We start from the raw sequence: 27,463 nt of genomic DNA on the forward strand, positions 1-27,463 counted from the left end.
GATACATGAGAGAGAAAGCCCTTATTATATCTGGCATGCTTCCTGTGCAAAAAAAAGGAATGAAAATAAAGAGAGTACATCAGGAGTCTTTTTCAGAGCAATTCTACTGACACTTGTACATACTAGATTTAAATTTGCCCTTTTTTTGGTGTTACTGGGAATCAAAACCAGGGTCTTGTGCATGCCAGGAAAGTGCTCTACTGCTAAGTCAAATTCTTAACCAATATATGCTACATTTCACAACTCAAAACACTCAGCCAAAAGTGATTTTAGAAAAAACAAAAGCATAACTCAATAGTGAATCACCAAACTTATTAGCTATCTCTAGCAATTTTAAGCTAAAGACAGACAATAAAACAATACAACATCTGGTCACTCATATTTTACCACTTTTTTTTTTTTTGGTACCAGGGATTGAATTTGGGACCTTGTGCTTGTCAGCCAGGTGGCGGCACCAGTGAGCTAAATCGCCAGCCCTGGTCACTCGTATTTTAACAATGTATAATTTTAAAAGAATATCTGAACAGAGATAAAACAAATATAGTAAATGTAATAATAAGATTTATAGGGCCAGGGATGTAGCTCAGTGGCACTGCCACTTGCCTCACAAGTGCAAGGACCTGAGTTTGATTCCTCGTACAAAAAAGATTTATGTAGGGAATAGGTTATAGATGTCCCCCCGCCAAATCACTTTGTTTTTCATAATGAAATGAAACACATACACACAAATAGAGGCACGCATATCTCAAGTATATACTTACTTACTTATTTACTAATTTATTTATTTATTTGTTTATTTATTTATTTTGGTATTGGGGACCAAACTTGGGACCTTGTGCTTGCGAGGCAGGCAGCAGAATCACTGAGCTAATGATACAGAGAACTTTTGTAAATAATCTAAAAACCTACAAAATGTTAGGAAAATGTAAAATGACTCTGTCTCTTAACAGCAATCAGCTTTTAGTTCAAAATTAACAGACACTCAATGGCACTGACCATGAGGTGGGACATCTGGCCTCATCTCTAACCTTGAACACCCTCTTCCTCTGCACTAGAATAGATAGCAAGAGGAATCTTAAAGTAAATTCCCTAAATGCAAAGAACTGTTACATCTGGGTTAAAGTGAACTGTCTTGTTACTATAATTTGTACATGGGTAATGTGAACTGAGGAAATGAAATGTAACCACCTGAATGAGATCACAGCTGTAAAACCTATAAAAGTGGAAGCTATAACCCAATAGGAAGTTGATCACTGGCACTGCCTTTTTGATGCAATCGACCCTTTTCTGACAAAATTAACTTTTTATTTTACTTCCATCCAGCCCATCTCTATGTGTGTGTCACTTGCCAATTCCTTCTCCAATACTAAATCCCTGGCCCAGGTATATACTTATTTATAAGTTAAGAGTCACAGAAAAATAGTGCTATTCTAAGTTCCTGATAAGAATGAGAAAACAGGGACAGCACTACCCAAAATCAAAATGCTTTACTATATGAGAGCTACACGATAACTCAACACATAGTATATGTGTTATAATGTTTATATACTGAATGAGATAAAAGTAACCTTAAAATGAGCAATAAAAGAGCCTACATAATCTACTACTGAAGATATTTCAAGTAAGGTGAAAAATAGTTGACTAATTTTCATGTTACCAAGGATGTCAGTTCTGTTTATAGCAGTGATTTATATTATTTTCATATATATTTTATAAAGCCATCAACCTGAAACCCAGCTGAATATAACTGATTTATATAAATGGATATTACAGGCCTATCAGACTGTTTTAAATATACAACTATTAATCATTAGCTGTCAAGAAGAGACCATCTTCATTTATTCAAACAGCTGTCTTGCAGAAAAGTTATTCTTTATTCCAAGTGGAAGATCATGATAGATATAAATATTCTAAACCATTCTGACCTTTATAGGGGAGCTTTTACAGAAAAGCAAAAAAAAGAAAAATATTCACTCACAGTAGCCTGCCTATCATCCTTTTTCTCTCTCTCTTTTTTCCTTCTTTCCTTCACTCCCCTTCAGTCTTTCTTGGATCTTCCAAAGAATAAAGCTCAAGAAACAGCTTGCATCACAGCTAAGATGATCTAGATGATCTCCTAGCTTGTGACATTGTATACTCTGAAAAATTTACAAGAACTACTCATTTTTCCTCTTTTTTGTTCACACTACCTTACCTACTAGGAAGGCCTTAATGTTTGCCTGGTATGCAGGAGGCCCTAAGTTTGATCCCCACCTCTTGAGGGTGGGGAGACAATAAGGAAAAATAACAAATTATGACGGCGTTTGTAAATAGAATTATTCTCTATATACATGCTATCCAGGCATGAGATATAAGATTAACAAATGTAATCATCCAAATTCTGCTTTCCAATCTCTCACATTATGATTCTGAGAAGCTGCAGCAAACATTTTATATTTTATCTTACCATCTTACAGGCAGTATATGGGATAACGTGGTTTTGTCCTTATATAATACATGGTTTTGCAGTCTACATGTTACAACTCGAACTACTATATAATGGAAAAGATTAAGAACCACTGGTACTACTCTTCTCTATTCCTATCATTTATCTTAAACATACCTGGAAGAGGAGATTCAAAAATTCATTGGCAAGAACATTTTTCACACTCCAGATCTGATAATCTTCCAGCGTAAGATGGCCCAGCTGAGACATTAATAAAGATTTCATGTTAAAAGCCTCCTTATTTTTTAAAATAATATTTAAATAAGGCTGACTTAGTGAACTCATTATGTTCCTGGAAACAAAACAATAACTTATAGTAGATGCTAAGTATCCATCTGAAAAGTATACCAGCTAGTATAAATTTACAAGTGAAAAATTTATACAAATTCTATCTGTAATTTTGTTCAAGCAGTTGGTGCAACAAAGCACTTAACAATAATCTTCTTTCACCAATTAAGACATGGTAAATAAAGTATTTCTGTTCTAAGAGTTACTTATGAAAAATCATGAAAGGCAGGAGGTGGGGAAAATGAAATATTTACTAATTTTTAAATAAAAAAGCAGATTTTCTGTATACCTTTTCAACTTAAACATATTCTAAGACCTTCTTAGAAAAATCAAGCAACACTAACAGACTTAAGAGATTTAAAAGAACTTACAAATATATAATTAATTGCATTTTCCTCAAAATTCAATTTTAAAAAGTATTAGTACATTTGACTTACATGATTATATTCATTGTGCGTGGAGGTTAATACATGTGTATAACATCTTAATTCTTTTTTTGTTTTTAAGGGGCTTTTTTTGGGTCTTTTGTTTCACTTTTCTTTTTTGGTACCAGGAATAGAACCCAGGGCCTCGCACTTGCCGGGCAGGCGCTGTGCCGCTGAGCTACATCCCCTGCCCCTTAATTCGTTTTTTATCCCCTTCACCTCCCCCAAAATACAATTTGTTGTTAACATCACTTTTCTAAGCTAAGTAAAGCAACAATTTTGTCATGCCAATGTATATAAAAAATTATACAGAAGCTATTGAAGCTAATATATATTTTTTCTTAGGCCAAAATATAATCAAATGTTTGCTCCTTCATCTGCTCAATAATCACCTAATAATCCTAGATGAAAATCTTTAGCTTTACTGTTTAATGATATTGATATAATCTCCTTTCATTATACAAATCATATGATATATACAATTTTAAATTACCCTTATTGTTATTATTGGTTTTCATGATACAACTTCTATTTAAGTATGTAAATACCATTCTAAATGTTGGCTAGAAGCAGAAAAAGTTTCTTCCTCTTCCTTTTCCTAACTCTCCTACAACACAGAAGGTAAACTAATAGAAATTCATTTGTTATGTTTTCCAAGGTGCATTTAATCACAAAATTTTATAACTGATGGTAATGAAAAAGCATACAGTTAACCTAGCTGGGCCTATGGATTTAGACAGATAGTAAGAAATACTGCCTCTTCATTAAAAAAAAAAAAAAAAAAAAAGGATAGGGCCAGGGATTTAGCTCAGTGGTTCTGCCGCCTGCCTCGCAAGCCCAAGGACCCAAGTTCGATCCCCAGTACCCAAATCAAGACATGGAAATCAAAGATGTTCTAGTAATATTTATTCTCCCTTTCTTTTTGACTCAAATACACCGATAATAGTCAACTAGTAAGGAAAATATACTTACATATAATTTTCACAAGAGAAAAAAAGTTTACTTATTGAATCATTGAATCATTTATTTCAAATGTCTTATAACCAAACAACAGATATGACTATTTAAGAAATATAAAAACTCCTCATTTAAATTTGTTCAAACAACTTCCTGTTCAGAAAGGAAAAGGCAAGAAGGAATAGACAAACTATCAGGTTATGCCTAGCAACGAATCACAGGATTTTACTTATCACGATAACTTTTAAAATTGTCCGGTTCACTCACAACAAAGAGGAAGTGCTTTGAAGAGTCCTCCCTCCCATACAGAACAAGGTGTTGAAAATGTCTGGATCTCTAATACATAATGCCCAAAGGGTCTCTGACTCAGAGGCCTAGCTACTGTTGTTCATATTATAATGCTCTCAGAAGTTTCAATTCTTCCCATAATTATCCACATTGGTATGCTTCAAGCTTCTGAAAAATTACTTTTTGCCTATCCCTCTTTTTTTGTGGGGGAGGGGTTGTGGTGGTAGTAATAGAGATTGAAACCAGGGTCTTGCACATACTAGGCAAGCACTGGTTTTAAGACAAAAGAATAAATTATTTTAAAAAAGAGAATAAGTCATAGTATATTCATAATGAGACATTACCTAGATGTTGATAAGCAAATAGTTTTGTACACAGCATATTGAAAGTACTTAATAAGCATCTGTGAAATTTAGACAGATCTTTATTATTAAAAAGAAGATTTGCAGACTCCACAACACCATACACCTCAGTTACAGGCAGCAAAAGTTACATAAGTACTATACAATCTAACAAACTTTAAGATATAAATATGTTCTGATTTCAACCCACTGTGTAGTTTTATGCTGAACCATCAAGGACGAAAATTCCAGGATGGAATTTAATAATACTGCAAAGAAGCTATGTTTCAAAATGCAACTTTTTTCCTTGAAGTAACTGTTAGTGGTTTTGCATCAATGACAAAATTAACAGCCAGTATAAATTCCTTTTAGTTTTATAGCACTTAGCATTTTGAACAGACAGGGAAACCATAGTGAAATATGAAAACAATGCTATCAATGTGGACAACATTAATCCATCCACTCTTAAAATCATGATTCCAATTTCTATTGCTATGTTGGGTTTGCTTCTATTCTTAACATAAATTGATTCATACAGTATGTATTGTTTTATGTTTGACTTCTTTTGTTAAATACGTTTGCATCACCATAACTTATTCAAATAGAAGAAATAAAGATTATAAACTACAGATCTCAAGGGCTGTGTCTATTTAATTCTTTTTACTAGACTTCATAGAGTTGTTTAAAGATGGAGTTTACTATCTCTAGAAATAATGTGGTGGAATTTTAACCACAGTTTCACACAATGACTTGGTGGGGTGATGCAGAAGGGTTATTTGAGGATGTATGTGAGCTATACATTTCAATTTAGTGTTCATAGTATTTTTAGAAAAAGACAAATTAGTCATAGCAAGACTCACCTTTGTTGTGTCATGTGCCCTCAATATACCTTCTACAATGTCAGAGAAATCCATATGTAATTCCTTTTAAAACAATAACCCAAATGAGTAATTAGAAAAAAATAAGTAGATATAATTTTTTTATTATTTAGTAGCTATAGCTATAGTATACTGTATGTTGGTAAAATATTTTTAAGTTACCATAAATAGATTTCAATAGTGCTTTAAATAGATTTCAATATTGCTTTAAAAGTTAAGACAATTTTTCCTTTGTTCTTAATATACACAGTATGTTTTGGTTTGTTAAATTTTTCTAAGTCAATCTCTCTTAGCAACTTTGCATCACTAGGTTTATTTTGAGTAGCATAATATAGCAACTAAAAGCAATAACAAATTCTTTTCTCACTTTTAAATTATTTGCTTCATTTTTGTGTTCAAAATTTATATGCCATAAAACATAAGCACTCAAAACTTACAGGGATATCATCAGTACGATTGTCCTTCCAGACCTCTAAAAGTGCAACTACCATGTCTCTCAGTTCAACCCTGGAGAGAACGCCATCGCGGTCAACATCAAACACCTTGAAGCAAACTAATGAAAGAAAATTTTATAGAAGGAAATTATTTTTATATTCTGGTTTTCTCCACTCTGAGCAGATTTCAGCAGGAGCAGACTATACTGTGTCATTGCATTTTTTGGAGCTTGTAGGACTTCCTGCATAGATTTCATGAATCTATTCCTAAATCAATATCCAGGTTGGGGAGACCTTTATATCCACCAAATGCAGAATTAACTTCCTTATAAATAAGAGTCTGTTATTGAATAATATTGTAATCCCTTATTTTGAGGAGGATCGCAATCAATCCCTCTATCCCTTCTTTCCTTCCTCTCTTCCTGTACTGGGAACTGAATCTAGGGAATCTAAGGCCTTGGACATGCCAGGCAAGTGCTCTATCACTGAGCTATATTCTCAAATCCTTTGAGTTAATTCCTACTACTCAAAACTAACCATTGCAGAGTTGTTTCATACATCCTTAAAGTTATTACAACTACATTCAGAATTGGTAACAACAAGCTGATGCAAAGATAATCTGCTTTCACTTTACCTCTCTAAAAAAATTTTAAAAACTTTTAAAGAACTTTAAAATGCAATAATTAACTTCAAATGAGAAGAGATTTCACCCTTATTTAATTTAAGTTTTAAGGAAAATAAATCACTTATTATAAAGCCAGCTTTGAATAATAGTCTATCAATAGGAAACAAAAAGAGAATCTGAATTTTTAAGATTTAGATGATTAAAAATGACACATTTCATATACCTCCATAACAGAATACTTAGATCAATAGAGCACCACAGTCTATTACTAAGATCAAAATATCAAATAAAATCTCCAAAACAGACATTTGTGAAGCTCTACTTTAGAAACAATGATCCTAGTAAATATATTTGAGTTAGATTCTAACTAAATGTAAACTGCATTTTCTCAAATATGGTTAAGATTTAATAATGGAATATATTTATGCTTATAAATTAGCTATAACAACATTTTGGCTAGGTTTAAAAGACCATTTTAGTATTTAATAAAACTGTATTCTGATTATAAATTCCATTTTGCCAATAAAATATTAATGCATATAAGCAAAAGAAAATGAATTATATTTGAAATTATGTAAGACTAAATTCTCTCTGCAACTAACAGTAAATATTTCTCAAATGCTTAAAATTTTCATTGTCATGAATTACAAATTCTTCAGAAAATCAACCCATTATTAACAACAAGGATCCCAACCTATTGACAACTTTAAAAAAAAGACGAGGTTTTACTGACCTCAATAAACCGCAACATGAGATTAGTATTTGCCAACCTGACATTATGAACAGGCAAGACTTAATCTACAGGTGGATCTACATGGATGAAAAGTATATCACTTGCAATTTTGCTGACACTGTTCAATACACTTACATTTTTGTCTTTCAGCCAAGGGGCCCCTGCAACAGGCTGATAACCCACAAGATATCTCCTTAAAATCTATGTGATTATCACGATTTTCATCAAAAGCATTAAATAAGCCTAAAAAACAGAAAAAGACAGCATAAGTCACAGCCAACAAACTTCCTAATGTTAGTACTACCATGTTTATGAAAAGGGGACTTACTATTTCCCACAAACTGGCTGAATTTTAAAATTTTTAAAGTTTATCACCTGCTCTCAATGTCTCAGGAAGTACTTCTCTTTCTCTCTTGGTACAATTACAATGATCTTAGAAGAAAATAGAATCTTTTTTTTGGGGGGGGTGGGTACTGGGGATCAATCTCAAGACGTTACACTTGCGAGGCAGGCATGGCAGCACTGAGCTAAATCCCCCGGCCCAAGAAAATATAATCTTTTAGTGTTTATGTCAGTATGCACCTCTGGTATCAAATGATAATGGCTTAATATTTGCCTATATATTTTTTAAGCTGACAAATAAGTCAGGTATGGTGACACACCCCTGTAATCTCAGGAGGCTGAGGCAAAAGGATCCCTGTAAATTCAAAGCCAACCTGGGCTACACAGCGAGATCAAGGCCAGAAAGAACTACATAGTGAGACTCCCCCCCAAAAAAAAATTTGACAAATAAAATTAGAATCAAGAAGAGTCATAAACTATAATTACAGAGGAAAAAGAAAAAGAAAAAAATGAGAGAAAAAAGTTGGGTTGCTTTGAATACACAAAGATACACCTATGGTATCATTAATAAGCTCCTTCATAAAGCAAAGGAAAATACACTACACTGTAAGAAAAGAAATCCTCTACACAGTGTTCTTTGTGCTACTTAATCTTTCATATGTGAAGATTTTAAATTTCAGAAATGAAAAGGAATGCATAATGTAATCCTGTTTTTTAAACTTCTTAAAAAATAGAAAAAATTTTGCTTTCAAAAATCAAAATAATATTATTGCCAGGCGTGGTGGTACATGCCTGTAATCCCAGCACTCAGGGGGCTGAGGCAGGAGGATCTCTGTGTGTTCAAAACCAGCCTGGGCTACACAGTGAGTTCCAGGTCAGTCTCAACTACATAGTGCGACCCTGTCTCAAAAAACAAAAGAAAAAAAAAGAAAAAAAAAGAAAATGATATTACCAGTTTCCAACTCTAAACAAATAAAAACATAACTGCATGGTTGAAGTAGGTAGAAACCCAGATTGCTACCTGCTGAAGCTCCCTTAATAAGTACTTCTGAAGTAACCTAGGTATCTGAAAAAATACAGAGAATTTCTAAGAATCAAATTCAGGGTCATCTGTTTAAAGAATAGAAAACTAAAGCTCAGTAATTTACCAAAAGCTGAAAAACTTTATAATCAGAGCTGAGTCTGGGAGTGCACACCTGTATCCCCAGCTATACAGGAAGCTGAGACAGTAGGATTGCAGTCTGAGGCTGGTCTGGGGAACTTAGATTGTTTCAAAGTAAAAAAAAGATTTTTTTAAAAACTCCATACTGAGTTCAATCCTCAGTACTGCAAAAACCAGACACACTAAACTTTGTAACCAGGCTGTGAATGGAGGTCAGTTGATATAGCACTTGCCTAGCATGTGCAAGGCCTTGTGTTTAATCCCATCACTGCAATACAAAGCAAAAAACAAACAAACAAACAATTTCATAATCAGAAGTAGAACCCAAGCATTCAGATTCTAAATATGATCTTTATGATACCATCCACATTTTTTTGCACTATTAAAACAAAAGCAAAAAAGCTACCACACCTGGTGGCACAAGTATGTAAGCCCAGGTCCCAAGAGACTGAAGCAGGAAGATCATGAGTTTGAGGCCAGCCTGGACTACATAGCATGATTTTGTCTTAAAAAAAAAAGTCATAGTTTTTTACTCTTTGGGGGACAGGGATATGGTATAAAATTTTACCTGTGGGGGGAAGAAGAAGAGAGAAAGCCACTTTAGCCGAGGAAGAAGTGGAGTCACATATAAAAACCTGGAGCTTCTCCCATTCAGTGTGCACCAGTCCCGTCTTGTGTATTACCTGCTAACAGATCTCATAAGGGGACACTCTCCTAACAAATGACTTGTTCAAACTCATTTATACATGAGTATATTCAGATACAAAGACCTAAACTGATTTTTGAAAGATCACATAAGTAGAACTATGAAGTTTAAGACTATAATCCTAATTTCCATGTTATTTTTTCTCTACTACACTAAATTAAAAAAACTTGCAAACCTACCAGAATATGACTTTCTCTGGTGATACTAAGGATTAAATCCAAGGTCTTCACACTACCTACATCCCTAACTCTTATATTTTTTATTTTGAAAAAAGGTCTCACTAAATTGTCCAGTCTGGGGCTGTAACTTGGAATCCTCCTGCCTCAGCTTTCCAAAGTGCTGGGATTACAAGTGCACACTATCACACCTGGCTGGAAATATGACTTTTTAAAGTTAAGATGCGTTACCTACCTACAAATAAGCAATGGGCTTGAGCATTACTTACTAATGAACATTTGTAGAAAATGGAATGATTTTTACCTTCACTTAGAGACGGATGTATAGGTGGTGAAACAAGTGGGCCAAAGGTCTCCAAATCAAATCGTCCAGTACGGGACTGAGCCTTCAGCAACCAATAGCGTTTCTCCAGATCAATGATGTCAGACTCCTCCACTGTGAGTAAATTCAAACAAATATAAAACCTCAGAATGCTGTTCTCAGTAGTTAGTTCATCCAGATAATATGTCTGCTAAGGAGACAGAGATACAGATATCCTTTTCCTTTTCCTTTTCCTTTTCCTTTTCCTTTTGTTTTTCCCCAAGGCAGGATCTCACTGTAATCCACATTGGCCTTGCACACACTTCATCTCAAACACAGAGATCCTCCAGCCTCAGCCTCCTGAGTGCCACATAACACATACATGTGTGTGCCACCACACCAGGCTCTTTCAAGGATATATTTTAATTTCCCAATTCAATTACTAAAAATAATTCTGATTAAAAAAGCAACAGGCCTTAAAATTAGAAAGAAAACTCTAATTTTCTTCTCAGTAGGCTGCTTAAATTTAACACATCACATAAAGTAATACACAACTGAGCCATTTAAATTTCCCATACCACTTTAATTGTCTTTGTCCTTTATTTTCTTTTTTGTTTGATTATTTTATTTTGTTTTCTTGAGACAGGGCCTCATTCTGTAGTTCAGGCTGGCCTTGAACTCACTATGGCCACAAACTTGTAGTTACCTTCTTGCCTCAGCCTCCTCAGGGCTAGGATTAAAGGTGTGCACAACCATGCCCAGAATTTTTGCTAATTTTCAAATTAGCAAAACAATCCTATCTTGGATTTAAAATTTCTATGTACATCCTCTTTCCTGGCTAGGCTGTAAACATTATAAGAGCAGGCCCCGGTCTGATTTATCTTGTCAATATGGTGACTGACTTACACATTCAATAAATGGAAAAACAAAGAGTAGAAGACAAGTAACAAAGATAATGATTGAAGAGGTGGAATTGGATTGATGATGTGCTAGATAATAGTAGAATTATGAAAGTATAAATATAAACATCCCTCTTTCATCAGAAGGTATATTAAAAATTAGATAAGCTTTAACCATAGTCACATTTTATACGTGTTTTTCTCCTGCCTGAATGAAAGTGAAACTTGGCAAGAATACACAAGATATTTAGTCTCAACAAGGCAAACAAAGTGATACTATTAAAATATAAGCCTGGGACTGACCCTTTTTAGCCATCATCAAGTAACTGGCACCAGATTTACCCCCCTGCCATAAATAACTAGGAAAATGAACAAAATGCAGTGAACCCTTGACTTATAAACTCAAGGGCTGGTTGTAACTCAAGTTGGTTGTAAGTCAAGAAAGTTTTCCCATAAAATAGAAATATCCATAATGCATTCTGAATTTCTCAAAGCACCCCTTAACTAACCTTTCTATAATAAAAAGTGGTTGTATAATGTGCATAATTTATCAGAAATACCAGTAATTTTTCTAGTGTATTCACTAAAGTTATAAAATGTGCCTAGTGTACCAGAAACAAGTTTCATTCTGTACCCACCATTCAAGCTGACAACTTTGGCTTGCAGGAAGGGAGGATGAAGTGGAAGGCGGTTACTGTTTGGAAGGAGAGTCTCCTTTCATAAGAACATCAGGAATCTGGCTCTCTGGTCCTTCTCTCCTTCGGAGAGTCTGTAGCCACTGGGATCTGCTTCTGGCTCACTAGGTCTCAACCTTTTCAGAACTAAAAAGTGGTCTCGGGTTGTCGTTTCTGTCTCTTCTTTAACACTGCTCTGTAGTATGACGTGACACTGCCATCAAGCAAGTGAAGGCAACGATTGGCTTTTTCTGTCTGGGTGGGTCTTCTCTACACGTTTGTAGCTCTCTCCATTTTTTCGGGATGTCCTGTATTTCAGAACAACTTTGCTGCACTGATTGTTGATATTCCCCCTCCTCTTCAGAAAGCTCCCCAGCTGCCATTCTCTGCAGCTCATCCAGAAGCTGCTGAAGCTCCTTGGCAGACAATTCCTGAGTGTCCTCCACCAGTTCCTCAGCATCACCACCTTCTACCTGCAGCCTGTGGACTCTGCTATAGTGACAGTATCGTCAACCGCAGGGTCAACTGATGGCTCAGGCTCCTCTACACAGCCTTTCATCTTCTCTCCTGTATAATTTTGAGCCACACTTCCTTCCAGGCAAATCTTGCTGTCCTTAGAGACATTGGCCTTCTCAATTAATCTCACATGGGAAAGGATAGACTAGTCCTTCCAGAACTCTTTAAGGGTTAAATCTGTATCTGAGATCATCTGGAAGCACTTTAGGAACAGTTCCTTGGTGTATAGCTTCTCGAGGTTAGCTGTAACCTGATGGTCCACAGGCTTCAGTAGAGGAGTTGTATTAGATGGGGGGAACTTGACTAAAAGCCATGGTAATTCTTCTTCCAAATTTCATGGGTGAGCAGGAGCACTGTCCATGATGAAGAGAGCCTAGATATTTCTTAACAGTAGGACAGGAAGCCTCCCTGATCCATTCAAGAAAAAGTATTCTTGTTACTCAGACTTGCATTAGATCTCCACATGACCCCTAGCCTATTCTTCATGACTTTGTTTTCTGAACATTCCAGGGTTCTCAGAGTAATAAATCAAGAGAGGCTGTATCTTGAGATTGCCACTTGCACTGGCACATAGCAATAAGGTTAACCTATATTTCATAGGCTTGTGGTCCAGCATTTTCTTCTCTTCCTGGGTAATGTATGTTCTCCCGGGCATTTTCTTCCAGAAAAGGCCAGTGTCATCACAGTTGAAAACTGGAGAGCAAAAGCTACTTCTTTGTGGCATTTTGAAGTGATGTATGTAATTTTTCAGCAGCCTTTTTTTCAGCACTGGCTGCTTCACTACACCTAGTTATTTACCAACCCCAGGTCTTGCTTTAAAAGTGTGAAATCGCCCCTTACTGGCATGAAATGTTTCACTGTTATCACTCACTGGTGGATTATCCTTTACGAGAGCTGCATATACGGCCCTAGCTTTTTCACAAAAAAATATAGACTCAGGCTATAACCTGCCATCTGCCTTTCATTTATCCACATTAATAAAAGCCTTTCAGCCTCATCTAACACTGTTGATAGTGACTTACTAATTTGTGTAACACCGTTGGCAGCAATCCTTATACAAATCTTTTCTCTGTAAGACTGGTGAGGTGGTGGATTTCAACATGCTGTATATATTAGCAAGACTGGTCACACAAATGCCACTCTCATTTCTCAGCAATTTCCTTCCTCTTTTAGATTGTGATTGCTTTATCTTCCCTTCCTCCCTTAGATTCTTTTCTTGCTTTTTGGGGGTGATCTGATAGCTGTAATCATAATAATTATATAAAGCACTGGCTGAAATCATGTCCAAAAACACACACACATCTGAGCTAAGACTGATGCTTTATATATATATATATATATATCTCCTTTTCAGGCATTGTGAGTCTTTATTTACAACTACACAAGCAGCCAGCATTCAGTCCTGCAAACTCAGGACTTTGGTTATAAATTAAAACTAAAATTCTGGTTATAACCCAACTTGTTCATATGTCAAGCTGGTCATAAATCAAGGGTCCACTATATATAAAACCACTATTTCTAGAAATTAGAGAACAGATGAAGGAAATGAATGAGATGAACATCTTCATTGCCCTGACTTTCTGCCTGTAGTCACTTTCCAGATCTTAGCACAAGTAAGGAAACTAATGAGAAAGATTTCAATGAATCAAAAACAGTTTAGTTCTCTCTTTCTTTTGTGGTGCTGGGGTGTTAAATCTAGATCCTTGTGCAGGTTAGGTAGGTTCTCTATCACTAAGTTACATCCCTAGTGATGAGATTTTATCAGCTATCTGAGACTTGCTTGGTGTGCTTGGATCTGAGAGATTCATTTTCACCAATTTAGAAATTTTTTGCTATTATTATTTCCAATATTTTCTACCTTTTTCTGAGACCCAACTTACACGTATGTTTGATATTGTGTTATATATAAATCATTGTGGTTCTAATAATAGAACTAGGTAACTTCGACCCAGTTCAAAGGCACACAAGCCTGAAATAACTAGTATCTGCCTCTTTAAGAAAATGTTTGACAGTCCCTGTGTTACAGACATCAAGTGCAGGAAATCACAAAACAACAGGACTTCAGAATCACTGAGCCATGAGACACCACTGAGAGACTCAGACTGAACACTTTGCAACTGTGAAGCCTTGAAATTGCAAGATTGCCAAATATCCACCCCCTACACACACACTCAGACTTTTATTAAAGAGGATTTTTTTGGTTAATAAGAAAACTGAGCAAAAGATAGAGATTTCCCATATGCTCCTACTCTGATAGTCTCCTCAACGGCCAATAGCTCCCACCAGAGTGGTACATTTGTCACAACTGGGGAGGCTACACTGACACCATTTTCACCCAAAGCCCGTAATTTACATAGGTTTTGCTCTTGGTGTTGTATATTCTACAAGTTTGGACAAATCTATAATGGTACTATATGATGGTAGTATCAGAGAGAAATAATTTCACTCCCCTAAGACTCTTCTGTGTCTTTCCTATTTGTTCCTTCTTCCTCATTAGTCCCTGGGCAACCCCAATCATTTTTTTTTCTTTTTATTGAGTTTATTGGTACATTTCAGGTATACAGTACAGTTACATTCATCATTGGGATCTTGTACCTTTACATGACAGCTCTTGGTTCTCATTTTTTCCCCTTGTCCCTGCCCTTCCCTTCACCCCTCCTCTCCTCCCCATTTACTAATCATTTTTATTGTCTTAAGATTTCTTTTCACTTCCAGTCTCCTAGACTTTGCAAAATTTCTGTATGACAGAATTACTAGGTAGGGAAGATAATCTTTGCATTTGGGATTCAAACATGACAGAGGTTTCTCTAAAAGTTTGGCTGGTTTCTCTCCATTCTAGCACAGACTGTCCCCTGGCAGGCTCATTCCAATCTCAGCACCTGGCCTCATCCACTTTCCCATATCCTTCAATCATCTAGCAAGAACTCAGCCCTCTGGAGTTCAGTTTTGCTTTGAGTTTTAGTATTTCCTTGCATGTACACACCTTTAATGGCTTTAAAGAAGAGCAGGATTTTTTAGTTTATGTGGTTATTTCATGGCATTATAATAGGACTGGAAGTCTTTTTCTCCTATTTCCCAAAATGAAGCAGAACATTTCTCTTTCTCGTTATTAACATGAATCTGAAAATTCTGGCTAATGCAATAAAGCATAAAATATGAATATTGGGGGAAAAACAAGGTTACTTGTATATAAGCAGAATGTATATAAAAATGCTCAAGAGAATTTATTATACAAATTACAAGTGAGTTTATATCTGTTGGGATGAAAAAATAAATATACAAAAATCAATGCTTTTTCATATAATATCAATAACCTAAGAAAATATTAAAGAAAAGGTTTATCAATAATAGCACCTCTCACATAAGATGTAGATGTCTTAAAAAATTATATAAGTGAGATTTTCATAAAGAAATTTCACAAGTATTATAAAGATCTAAATAAATGAAAAAGTACAACATGGCCCCAAATAGGGTCTAGAGAGATGCACAGCATGGCCTTAAATAGAGTAGTTACGGAAGATTACACTGAGCGTGCAACATATGAGGAACAATCTAAAGGAGGCAAAGGGACAAATATAGAGGAAAAGAAATTTTTTAGAGAAAAGCCTCAAAAAGAGAGCATACTCGGCAAATTTAAGGAAGAAAAAGATCAGACTGGCTAAAGTAGAGATGGTGGGGGATGAGAAGGAATAACAGTACAGCAGAAGAGATAAAGTCAGAGGTTTATGGACACCAGATAAAACAGGCTATTGTAAGGACTTCAGTTTTAAGAAAAATGTTGAACCACCGGAGGGGCCTGAAGCATAGGAGTGGAGTGATTTAATCACAGAATCCCATGACTACTTGAAGGACAGCAAGAATAGAAGCAGGAAGATCAGTTAATCCTGTCTATTAAAACCAGTAATATGTTCAATCAGAAAGCAATAAGATGAAAACCAATTAACAAGTGACAGCCAGACAACTTGCAAGAAACAGAAGTTTAGTTTCAATAAAAATTTCAAAAGAAAAATATTTTAGAAATGCTGCTTCAAAACTTTTCAACATTGTTCCCTAAGATATCTATCTGCTGGCTTACTCCCACAACTCATTCAGTCTTTATTCAAATGTCACATTCTCATATCACCCAAGCTATTCAATTCATCATACTCCTCTACCTCCCCCCCGCTTTATTTTAGTCAATAATAATATCGATGTCTCATATATGTAATTTATTTGCCTTGTTTATTACCTCCCAACTAGAACATACGCTCTTCAAGGGCAAAGTTTTTGATGTTTTTTTGTTCATAATGGTATTGTAAAATTCAATAAATAAGTTTAATGAATAAACAAAAATTTGCTGAGCTTCTATTTCTCATATGTATTTCTGCCCTAGTAGAAAATAAAAAGGTCTTGACAACATGTACCTGTGCAAGTACAATGACTCTACCTAGATTCCATTTTACAAAGAATACTCTCATGGAAAGTTCTTAACTTGGGTACCCCTGGAGTCCTCTTAATCATCTATAAAAGCTGTGAAAAAGGACCCCAAAAGTGTTAATACAGTTAATCCACACTTACATCATTCAAAAGGAACTAATCATAAAAGTAATTATAAACAAGAGACAGGGTTCTAAGATAACATTATAAAAAGTTAAATATGGAAATCAATATTAACTTTTTTTTTTTTTTTTTGGTTTTTTGAGACAGGGTCTCACTATGTAGTTTAGGCTGCCCTGGAACTCACTGTATAGCCCAGGCTGTATTAATTATTTTTATTAGGTTTCTGTTCTGTTAATTATCTAAGTCATTATAATCTTAGAAAGGAAAGGAAAGGAACAAGGGAATTAGCGCCTATTATTTAATTTGCACTCAAGTAAAATCACTAAATCGAACGTTTTTTTCTCTGTCTTATAGACCAACATTTCTGATGACACTACTGACATTTGGAATCAGTTTTTTTCTGGTAAAAGGCTGTCTACTGCATTCACTACAGGATATTTAGCAGCACTTTGGTCTTTTCCACTATATACTGGCAGTAGCCACCAAGTTGTGAAAGCTGAGAGTATCTCTAAAACACTGCCCAATGCCTCACAGGAACCAAAGTGCTCCCAACAGAGAAGGGGTGCCACAGGTATATGTATAAATAATGCTTGCCCGGTTACTATAAAATAGCTTATTTCCATAAATATACTTATCCATATTAAATAAATGTTAAACGCTAGAAAGTAAATCTCCCAAGTCATCAAAAGCTCAAATACTATATCCAATTCTATACCACTCATTCTAAACCAAATTACTATCAAAAACATCTTATTTGGAAGATAGTGGTACTAAGACAGGATCTGTGTGGTCAGATTAATCAAAATTATTCAGTAAACTGGTATTAGAAGTATTCTGCAGATTAAAATAATAAGAAAACAAAATCTTAAAATTTAAAAAGCAAATTGTGGACAATAAAATTTTTGGCTTATAGTATTTTCATTTTCAACAAAAACACACAAAGGTTTCTTGTATCACAACAGATTTTGATAATTAACTGCACCACTTGTAGTCATATCATGATGTTTTACAAATTTTAGACAATTATATTATTCCTGTCAATTAAGAAAATATATAATTGTAACTTACATATTAGAAACGCTACTTTATTATTGTAACTAAAGGGGAAATAAAACATGAGTAGTGGAAACTGTTCAAGTCACTTCAAAAGTCTTTGACATGCTTTTTTATACTTGTATTTGCTTTAAACTTAATTACAAAAGTGATGTTACAATTTTATTATTGGATATAAAACATACCAAAAAATCTGTATTACAACTAATGCAACCATCATAAAGCAATTATTACAATTCTACTTTTTGCCAGTCTGCTTAAAATTTATAACTTATAATACAAGCTTTCGTTTCCATTACTCCTTGCTTTTATTACACTAGTAATATATTTTATTGCAAGAAAAACATTGAAAATGTAGTGTCAAAAGAAAACAGAAAGGGTCGGGGATTTAGCTCAGTGGTTCTGCCACCTGCCTCACAAGCACAAGGTCCCAAGTTTGATCCCTAGTACCAAAAAAAAAGAAAGAAAGAAAAAGAAAACAAAATATAGTTGCATGTTTTTATATAACTAATTATACTATTTTAATTTAATTGAATGTCACCAGGTTGTTCAGGAAATATTTTCATTGCTTTCATTCCTTACATGATTTCTCAAATTACAAAACAAAACAAATCCTAGTTTGTAATTTTAAATAAACTCATTTTTAAGATTTTGCCACAAGCTGGGCATGGAGGTATATGCCTGTAATTCTAGTACACAGGAGGCTGAGACAGGAGGATCGCTGTGAGTTCAAGGCCAGCTTGAACTATATAATGAGACCCTGTCTCCAAAAAACAAAACAAAAAAAAGGATGTGAGGGTGACCTGGCTGTGACATCTGTCACCCCACTGATCACCAGGGTTGATTTGGCTGATCTGGCTGGCTAGGAAGGTATCCCCTTCCTCCCTCACAGTTCCATGTGTCCCTCCTGAAGCTGCTTAGTTAGTTGAAGAGGACAACCAACCATGGGCCGGGGATTTAGCTCAGTGGTGCTGCCACCTGCCTCACAAGTGCAAGGACCTGAGTTCAATTCCCAGTACAAAAAAAAGGGACAATTATTTCCCCATAGAGGAGGACTGTTTCCTCCATCAAGGGTGTATCATCAGCAACTCTATGATTAAAACAAAACAAAAATCTTCACATAGAAATACATACTATGTCATGTAGGGTTTTTTTGAAAAAACAACAAATACACTACATTTTAATCTCATTAGATATTTATAAAGCTCCAATTACACTGCAATGGGAACTAGTTTTTAAATATATAGAACTTCAACTTAAGAATGTTTTTTTTTTTTTTTTTTTAACTGAAGCATCTATTTTAAATAACCTCAGAACTCAGGCTGTGGGTGGAACTCATAGGGAGAGCAATTGCCTAGAATATACAGGGCCCTGAGTTAGATCACCAGTGCCAGTGCACACAATAAATAAAGAAGTAAAAGAAAAAACAAAATTCACATAAATGGATTTGTTTAAGAGAAGGGCCAGGGACTTAGCTCAGTGGCACAACACCTGCCTCACAAGTACATGGTCCTGAGTTTGATCCCTGGTACCGCCCCCAAAAGCTGAGCTATATTTCATTTATCCAAATTTGGGGCTGAGGACTTAGCTCAGTGGTTCTGCCGCCTGTCTTGCAAGTGCAAGGACCCAAGTTTGATCCCCAGTACTAAAAAAAAAAAAAAAAAAGAGAGAGAGCATTTTTTAATTTTAGCAAAGGGGAGAATACAAAAGATTCTGATATATAAATTGAGGCTGCATTATTAACCCCTATTTCCTAGGTAAGATGTTTGTCCACTCCATTTATGAGGAGGGAGGAAGATTGGAAAGAAGAAAAAGAGTTCTCCTTTTCTCTACAAAAACATTAGTGTTCTCAAGTTCTAGCCTTTCCTTCAAGTAAGGGACTGGCATAGTTTAAAAATCTGAACCTGTAAGGCCGGGAATTTAGTTCAGTGGTTCCGCCACTTGTCTTGCAAGTGCAAGGACCCGAGTTCAATCCCTGGTACCAAAAAAAAAAAAAAAAAAAAAACTGAACCTGAAATAAAAGGTAGAATACAGCAGTCCTGATAGAAATCATGTTCTTCTTTCTATATTTCTAGGTATTAAGTACATAATAGTTGTTCAATAATTACTTCTGACTAGTGCTTATATAACACTACATTAGAACATGGAAAAATTACAGTAACCTTGATATTTCTTAAATTTTGAAAAGTATGTTTATTATCTTAAACACAATTCCTTTGCTTTATCTTTCTACTAACCACATCTAGAACCTGAGCATTTCTTATCATTTTTGGGGGGAGGGCATCGGGGATTGAACTCAGGTCCTTGCTCTTTATTTATTCCTTTTCGGTTCTGAATTTTTTTGTTTTTGTTTTTGTTTTTTTGACGGGGTCTCACTACATAGTTGAGACTGACCTGGAACTCACTACACACCCCAGGCTGATCTTGAACTCACAGCGATCCTCCTGCCTCAGCCTCCTGAGTCCTGGGATTATAGGTGTGTACCATCATGCCCGGCTCAGTTCTGACTTTTAAACTTATGTATCTATTTATTTTCTGGATATACATTATAAAATGTTTAAACATCTGTGAAGAATTAGCTAAAACAAATTATACATATAATACTTATTATCACCAAACATTTTATAAAAACTGGCAGCTGAATTGCTATAAAGAGGGAATTCAACTAATCTATTTTCACTTAAGGCAGTAATTTCAGTAATTACTCAATTTGCAGTTGGTAAATCAGTATCAAAATTTAAACTTTACTGGCTTAAGTAAGAATGAATTTACTCACTTACTGGCATAATGTTTTCTGGGTCATGACAGCAGCACACCATAAGCCCAACATTCTAAATCATTCTTGGCCTACACTTTGGGCCATCCTAATCAAGTCTCCCCTCACAAAGGATCCAGCTGCAGAAACAGCTCTTTAATGCTAGATTACACCTGTAATCCCAGCACTCGGGAGGCTGAGGCAGGAGGACTGCTATGAGTTTGAGGTCAGCCTGGGATACATAGCAAGATCCTGTTTCAAAAAAAAACAAAAAAAACAAAAAAAAAAACAAAAAGAAAAGAACCTGAAGGCAAGACAGAATAACTACACAGAATGTGTTATGTTTTAATTCAAAAACAAGGCAAATGTTAACTTATAGAATTTATACAAGAAAACCAAGATGAAAGGCAGAAAACAAGAATAAATTTTACTTTATTAAACATGACAGTTTAAACTACAACTAGTGGGCAACTCAGTCACAATGTAGACATTTCAAAAGCTGGCAGTCTCTGAAGACTCAGAATTATCAGTCTGTGCTTGGTTAAGGCTATTCATGTGTTATGGTAGCGGATGGGATAAATAGATTTAAAACTGTGAAAAGCTGATTGAAACTAAATATATTTTGAGCTTTTCGTCTGTCTCTCCAAACTCCAACATTATATGTGCTAAATAATTATGGACAAAATGATTAGGGTCTGGGGAAGGGGGAAAGTTGAGGATAAGGTAAAGGTGGGGGAGGAGAAGATAGAATGCAATAATAGCTACACTTATTTAAAACTGTCCATCTCCAGTAATAATGGTTTTAAACATTGCCATTTAAAAATCCTGTTTATACTGGGCAAACTTTTAATAAATTCTAGTCTTAAAGATGTTTAAACAGCAAATTATAAGAGAAAAATACAACAACCAAGATTTCTAAAAATTGGTCAGGATTCGTTAAAACATGGGTTAAAGATTGAATTTGGTTTTTGTTTTGTTTTGTTTTGGTACCGGGGGTTGAACTAGGACCCCTGCACCTGCGAGGCAGGTAGCGAAACCAATGAGCCAAATCCCTGGCCCTGAATTTGATTTCTTAATTCAAACAAGGAAAAGATTACAACAGTCTAGGATTTGAAAATTGTACTTGCCATGACAAAAATCAATGGATACATCTCAATGGAGTGCTCCTGCCTAGCATGTGTGAGGCCCTGGGTTCAATCCTCAGAGTCACAAAAAAATTTTTTTAATCTAGCATAAATCAAGTTAATTATCCTAGCTCTATATTGAATACAAACAGTTCTCTAGTTTCATCTGTGCATTACATGAAGAGAATAAATCTTGATTATTTATTTAGACAAGGTCTTGCTAAGTCACTCAGTGGGCCAGGCTAGGCTCCAATTTGGATTTCCTCCTGCCTCAGCCTCCCAGAGTGCTAGGATTGCAAATGTGTATCACCACATCTGACTTTAAAAATTGACGAAATATGGCAGAATTTACTTGGCTTCAAATTTTACTTTATATGTGAAAAAAGGCTTCTGTACTCTAATGTAAATGTTATTTACAAGTAAAAAAAATAACTCCTTTTTGTTTCCCCGATACTTTGGCTCATTGTTGAAGTGGTGTCACTGGCCTGCTTTAAAAAATATTTCTTTTCTATCTACTTATAAATCACTTAATAACATTCCCTCTTTTTTTATGAGTTTCCACATTTCTAACACATCATTTGAAAAGTTCAATGTACTAAAAATTATTTGAATTGAAGAACCCATGAAGGCAAACAGTGTAGCAGAGGCTAAGTTTATAGATAATATAAATCTGTTGTCAGAATGTACTTACACATGTCAGAATTTCTGTAAGAAATTTGGCAGTAATTCTGACTGTGATAATGGTTTCATGATAATACCATTTAAGTAAGTGGCTGCTTCCTGAAGTCAGTGAAAATTCAGTTGTCTACTGACCTTGTTTACTTTTGGTTCTTTGTTTCTATAAATTATAAATAAAAGCAAATAAACTGGTAATAAACTTCATTCCATATATCCAGGCAGATAACTTTTGTACTCTTGGAGAGCTCTGAATTAGAAAATAGCTTAACCCACAATTATTATACAGAGATAGAGGGATAAAGTCCACTGTCATTCACAAGCTGTTCACAAGAGGATACACTAACTAAAACACATATTCTCTACCAGGCACAGGACAAAGTCATTTTAAAAAGGCATTATCTCATTTACCTCTCCTTAAAACAGGCAATAGGAACTAAATTGTACCATCATCCCCATTTTCCAGAGAAGGAAAAACAAGTTCAAAGAGATTAAACAAATACCCACAGCTACATGACTAGTAAGTGGCAGGGGCAGTCTGTCTGACTCAAAATACAGTTCATAGTCTATTTACATCAAAATTACCCTAGTTGGGGCCGGGGATTTTAGCTCAGTATTTAGGCAGGTCCTGAGTTCAATCCCTGGTACCACAATAAATAAATAAATTACCCTAACTGTCTCTAAAATAGAGAATCCTAGACCACTATCTTTGTCAACAGAGCTAGTAATCTGGATTTTAAATTTTCTCTCCAAATAATTCCAATGCTCAGAAATAGCTTATAACTATCAATATACCATCATAGACTTACAGTGTGAGTCATTTTTTAAATTTGGGGATATTCAAATATTCAGTAAAGAGGCTGAACTATAGGTAAGTGGTTGAGCATTTGCCTAACATGCACAAGGCTCCCAGTTCCATGCCTACTACCACCACCACCACCAAAAATACCCAAAAAGCAAAAATGTATTAAGCAAATAAAAAATGTTATGAGAAAATATAGTATAATTGTAAGCTAATAATATGAACATTTAAATTTTTTAAATTTTATTACAGTAAATGACACTGTCATTATTTCCCCTCAAAATATGTACTCCTCACTTTGAACGCATTTATCCCATCATTCTTGCCACTTTCTGAAGTAGTTCTGGAAGTCCTGGGATTGTCTGTAGTTGTGCTATCATGACTGCCTAGATGTACTGAATTCAATTCAAAACATTTACCTTTGACAGTCATTTTGACTTTGGGGAAGAGTCAAATATTGGACAGTGTCAGATCTAGTGAACTCAGTGAACTCAGAGCGATCCTCCTGCCTCGGCCTCCCAGAGTGCTGGGATTACAGGTGTGCGCCACCACACCCAGCTGTAATAAATTTTTAATTTCAACACTCACCTTGGTTTTGGATCTTGCCTCATATTTCCTCAGGCTTTTATCACACATTACTTACTTATTTCCATGGCTACCATAAATTAGAGGACATGAAACTATTTTGATGGATAATTCCCTTTGCATTTAAAATAAACTGATTTTTTCAGCGCCTTAACTTAATGCTGATCAGTTTTCTGTATCTTACATTATTTAGCTAAACATTATTTAGTTGTTTCAGAAGGAACAACTTTTTTTTTTTTCTTTTTCTGGTACCAGGAGTAAAACTTGGGACCTTGCACTTGCCAGGCAGACATGGCACCACTGAGCTACATCCCTAGCAGAAAGAACAACTTTTCAACCTTTAGCAGTTTGTTAAATTTAGAAGTATCATAACTCATTTTCCCCATACATAGTTTTTTTTATTTTTATTTTTTTGGTACTAGGGATCCAATTTGAGTCCTTGCGCTTGTGAGGCAGGCAGCAGAAACACTGAGCTAAATCCCTGGCCCATAGTTTGTTTTTATATGACCATTTATATACTATAAATATAAATGTTAAACTTTATTCAAACATGATTTATCTTAGTCCTTCTCTACGATCTGATTTTGGTCCTATAATCCTAAAACAACATATACCTTCTACTTTTTTTTTTTTGGCTTTTTTGAGACAGGGTGTCACTATGTAGTTAAGACTGACCTGGAACTAACTATGTAGCCCAGGCTGGTCTCAAACTCAGAGCAATCCTCCTGCCTCAGCCTCCCGAGTGCTGGAATTACAGGAGTGCGCCACCATGCCTGCCACCTCTGCTCATTTCTGAGGATATGAAATGTTTAAAAATTAGGAATTAGGCTGAGTTTTATATGCATTGATTTTTTTTTTTTTTTTGGCACTGGGGATTTAACTCCAGTCCTTGAGCTTTGGAATACATACACAGTAGTGTACGTGGGAGGCCCTGGGTTTGATTCTTTTATTTATTTATTTTTTTTGGTACCAGGGATTGAACTCAGGACCCTGTGCTTGCAAAACAGGTGGCGGCATCACTGAGCTAAATCCCCAGCCCTGGGTTTGATTCTTAATATCATAAAAAAGGAAAAGCAAAAGACAAAAAGATAAATCAAGGCTTAAAAAAAATATAATTTTCACAGTTGAAATATTTTCAACCCAATTCAACCTAATAACATTCAGATAGTCCATTACACTAAGAGCAACTCAAAGATGAATAGGATTCAAGTTTTGTCCACAAGAGGTTTGTAACAAAACCATTCTGAATTCTAAGATAAGGCCAAAAGCATACTAATTGCTTTAATTAAAATGTAAACTGTTAAGAGAAATGCAAATGGTAAAGTAATTCAAGTTTTAAAATACTAGGCTTGACACAAGAGATAGAATTTGAGTTGGGCTTTGATGACAAAGTATTTCAATTATGAAGCACTAAAAGGTGAAATTCATTCTTAAAGATTAGGAAGGATAGTATATCGTGGCTATAAAAGTTCATGGAGTAGGGCTAGGGATTTAGCTCAGTGGCACTGCACATGTCTCACAAAAGCAAGGTCCTGAGTTCGATCCCTGCTACCAACCAAAAAAATTAAAAAGTTCATGGGGTAGACATAAAACATGACCTGTAGATGAAGCTGAGAACACATGTGATGTGAAATGGATATGAAAAACTAAATTATGGACAAGAAACTAACAGTTTAAACTGTTCTGTAGGTGATGAAAAATTCTCAAAGTTTCTGAGCAGGGAAGTGAAGTAATTAATTAGAAGAACTTTAACATTAAAAATGAATAAAGAACATTACCTATCATTCTTTTCCATCATTAAGAAGTAGGCAATAAGACAAAGAAACTACCATAATGATGGATGGATGAAGGGAAGAAAAAGAAAGGAAAAAAAGAAGGAACAAATGAAAAATAAAAGAATGTAGGTAGATGTTAAGAAATATTGCTGAGTTAGGATTGACAAGATCTAATATGAAAAGACAAAGGTGATCTCAAATTGGACTCTGGGATTACAAATACTATCAACCAAGATAGAAAACACAGGAGGACGAATATGTTGTTTTGTCTTTTTTAACCATTAAATAGGTTGAGGCATGGAAAAATGAATATGGTTTTAGGTATGATATTAAAATGTTAGAAAATATAACCAAGAGGCATTTGTCACTTGAAACACAACTCAAAACCAGAAGTCTTTCCAGTTATATCACCTGCAAGATATGAAGGATAGACAAAGCATTGAAAATGGCTACAGTGGAGTAACACATGCACATAATCCAAGAATAAAAGAGAGAAAAGGACAGATCCATGAGAAATAACCTATATTTAAAAACAGATAATAAAGGGCAACCACAGAGAAAATTTGAAAGAAATAATTAGGAAACTATTATGTTTCAAAAGCGAAAAGAGCTGGGTATGATGGAGCACACCAATAATTCCAGCACTTGGGAGGATGAGGTAGGAGAACCGCTGTGAATTCAAGGCCAGCCTGGGCTACATAGGGAGGCCCTGTCTCAAAAAACAAAATTAAAAGAAAGTCAAAGAAAAAGAGAATTTTAAGAAAACTTAAGATACCACAGAGGTATCAGTAAATATATAAAACCATAAAACACTGCGTTTAGAAATTAGAAAGTCCTTATTGTAGATGAAATAATGAATCCACTGGTTTTAAATTTTTCAAAATATTTTTAACAAGGCAAAGGCATGTGAACTTTTACATATTTATGAAAATCTGAAAAAATTTCCAACTGATAAAAAAGTAAATATAAAAGTCATTTTTGGGCTGGGGATTTAGCTCAGTGGTTGGGTGGCCTGCCTTGCAAGTGCAAGGACCCGAGCTCAATCCCCGGTACCAAAAAAAAAGTCATTTTTAAATAAAACTGGAACATGATGGGATAAAATTTTAAACATTTTGAAAATCATTTTACTGATTAAATAAGTTTATATTCTTTAATACTAGCGTACTTTCAATATAAACAATAAAAGAAAAAAACAATAAGCAACATTTCCTCTTGCAAAGTAGTTTCATTTCAAGCAAATCCTTGGCCTGCTCAGCCTAGTTTTAGCAAAGAATTAGACTAAAGTCATCTTCTCCCTTTGAAATCTGATCTCAAACTATACCTTCAAAATATAAGTCCTTGGGCTGCCTTTAGCAAGAACATCTTACCTTTGATAGCTCTCTCAACAATTCTTTCACTGACTACCTTACCGTGTTACTTGGAAATAAATTCCCTCCTGTTCTTTTTTTTTTTCTTTTTATTGAGTTTATTGGTATATTCTAGGTATACAGTACAGTTACATTCATTACTGAGCACCTCCTGTTCTTGTAGCAGAGTCAAATCTAATCTCTTTCCTCTATTGCAAAAAGGGTATTGTAATTTTTCTTTTCTTTTCTTTTCTTTTTTTTGAGACGGGGCCTCCCTAACTAGTTCAGGCTGGTCATGAACACATTATGTAGGCTGGCTTCAAATTCACAGCAATCCTCCTGCATCAGCCTCTCAAATGCTGGGATTACAGGTATGTGCTATCTTGCCCAGCCTGTAATAGTCTTGAATAATGTTTTTCTATGATATTTCCACTGTTCTAAAAGTCTCAGAATTTTTTTTTTAAGTAGCAGAATTTTTTTGTGGTTAACACATAACAAGGCATTCACAGAAAGCAGGTACATTCTTAATACTAAAGGAAAAATAATGCACTGATCATGAATAAACTTTTAAATGCAAAA

The 27,463-nt window shown here is 35.0% G+C and overlaps 1 protein-coding gene across 3 annotated transcripts in view; it reads right to left on the reverse strand.

The window, feature by feature from the left end:
- Usp32 (ubiquitin specific peptidase 32) overlaps nucleotides 1–27,463 on the reverse strand; it is a 128,568-nt gene that overhangs the window by 62,923 nt on the left and 38,182 nt on the right. For all 3 annotated transcript variants that reach the window (XM_010626764.3, XM_010626765.3, XM_010626763.3), the window contains exons 5-9: nucleotides 10,145–10,276; nucleotides 7,590–7,697; nucleotides 6,100–6,215; nucleotides 5,645–5,707; nucleotides 2,603–2,686 (exon numbers count right to left, since the gene is read on the reverse strand). In XM_010626764.3, the coding sequence (XP_010625066.1) occupies nucleotides 2,603–2,686; nucleotides 5,645–5,707; nucleotides 6,100–6,215; nucleotides 7,590–7,697; nucleotides 10,145–10,276 (503 nt within the window). The remainder of the gene's footprint in view (nucleotides 1–2,602; nucleotides 2,687–5,644; nucleotides 5,708–6,099; nucleotides 6,216–7,589; nucleotides 7,698–10,144; nucleotides 10,277–27,463) is intronic.

The sequence above is a fragment of the Fukomys damarensis genome, unplaced genomic scaffold (genome assembly GCF_012274545.1).
Source record: "Fukomys damarensis isolate Sample0158 unplaced genomic scaffold, DMR_v1.0_HiC HiC_scaffold_13, whole genome shotgun sequence".
Classification (NCBI taxonomy): Eukaryota; Metazoa; Chordata; class Mammalia; order Rodentia; family Bathyergidae; genus Fukomys; species Fukomys damarensis.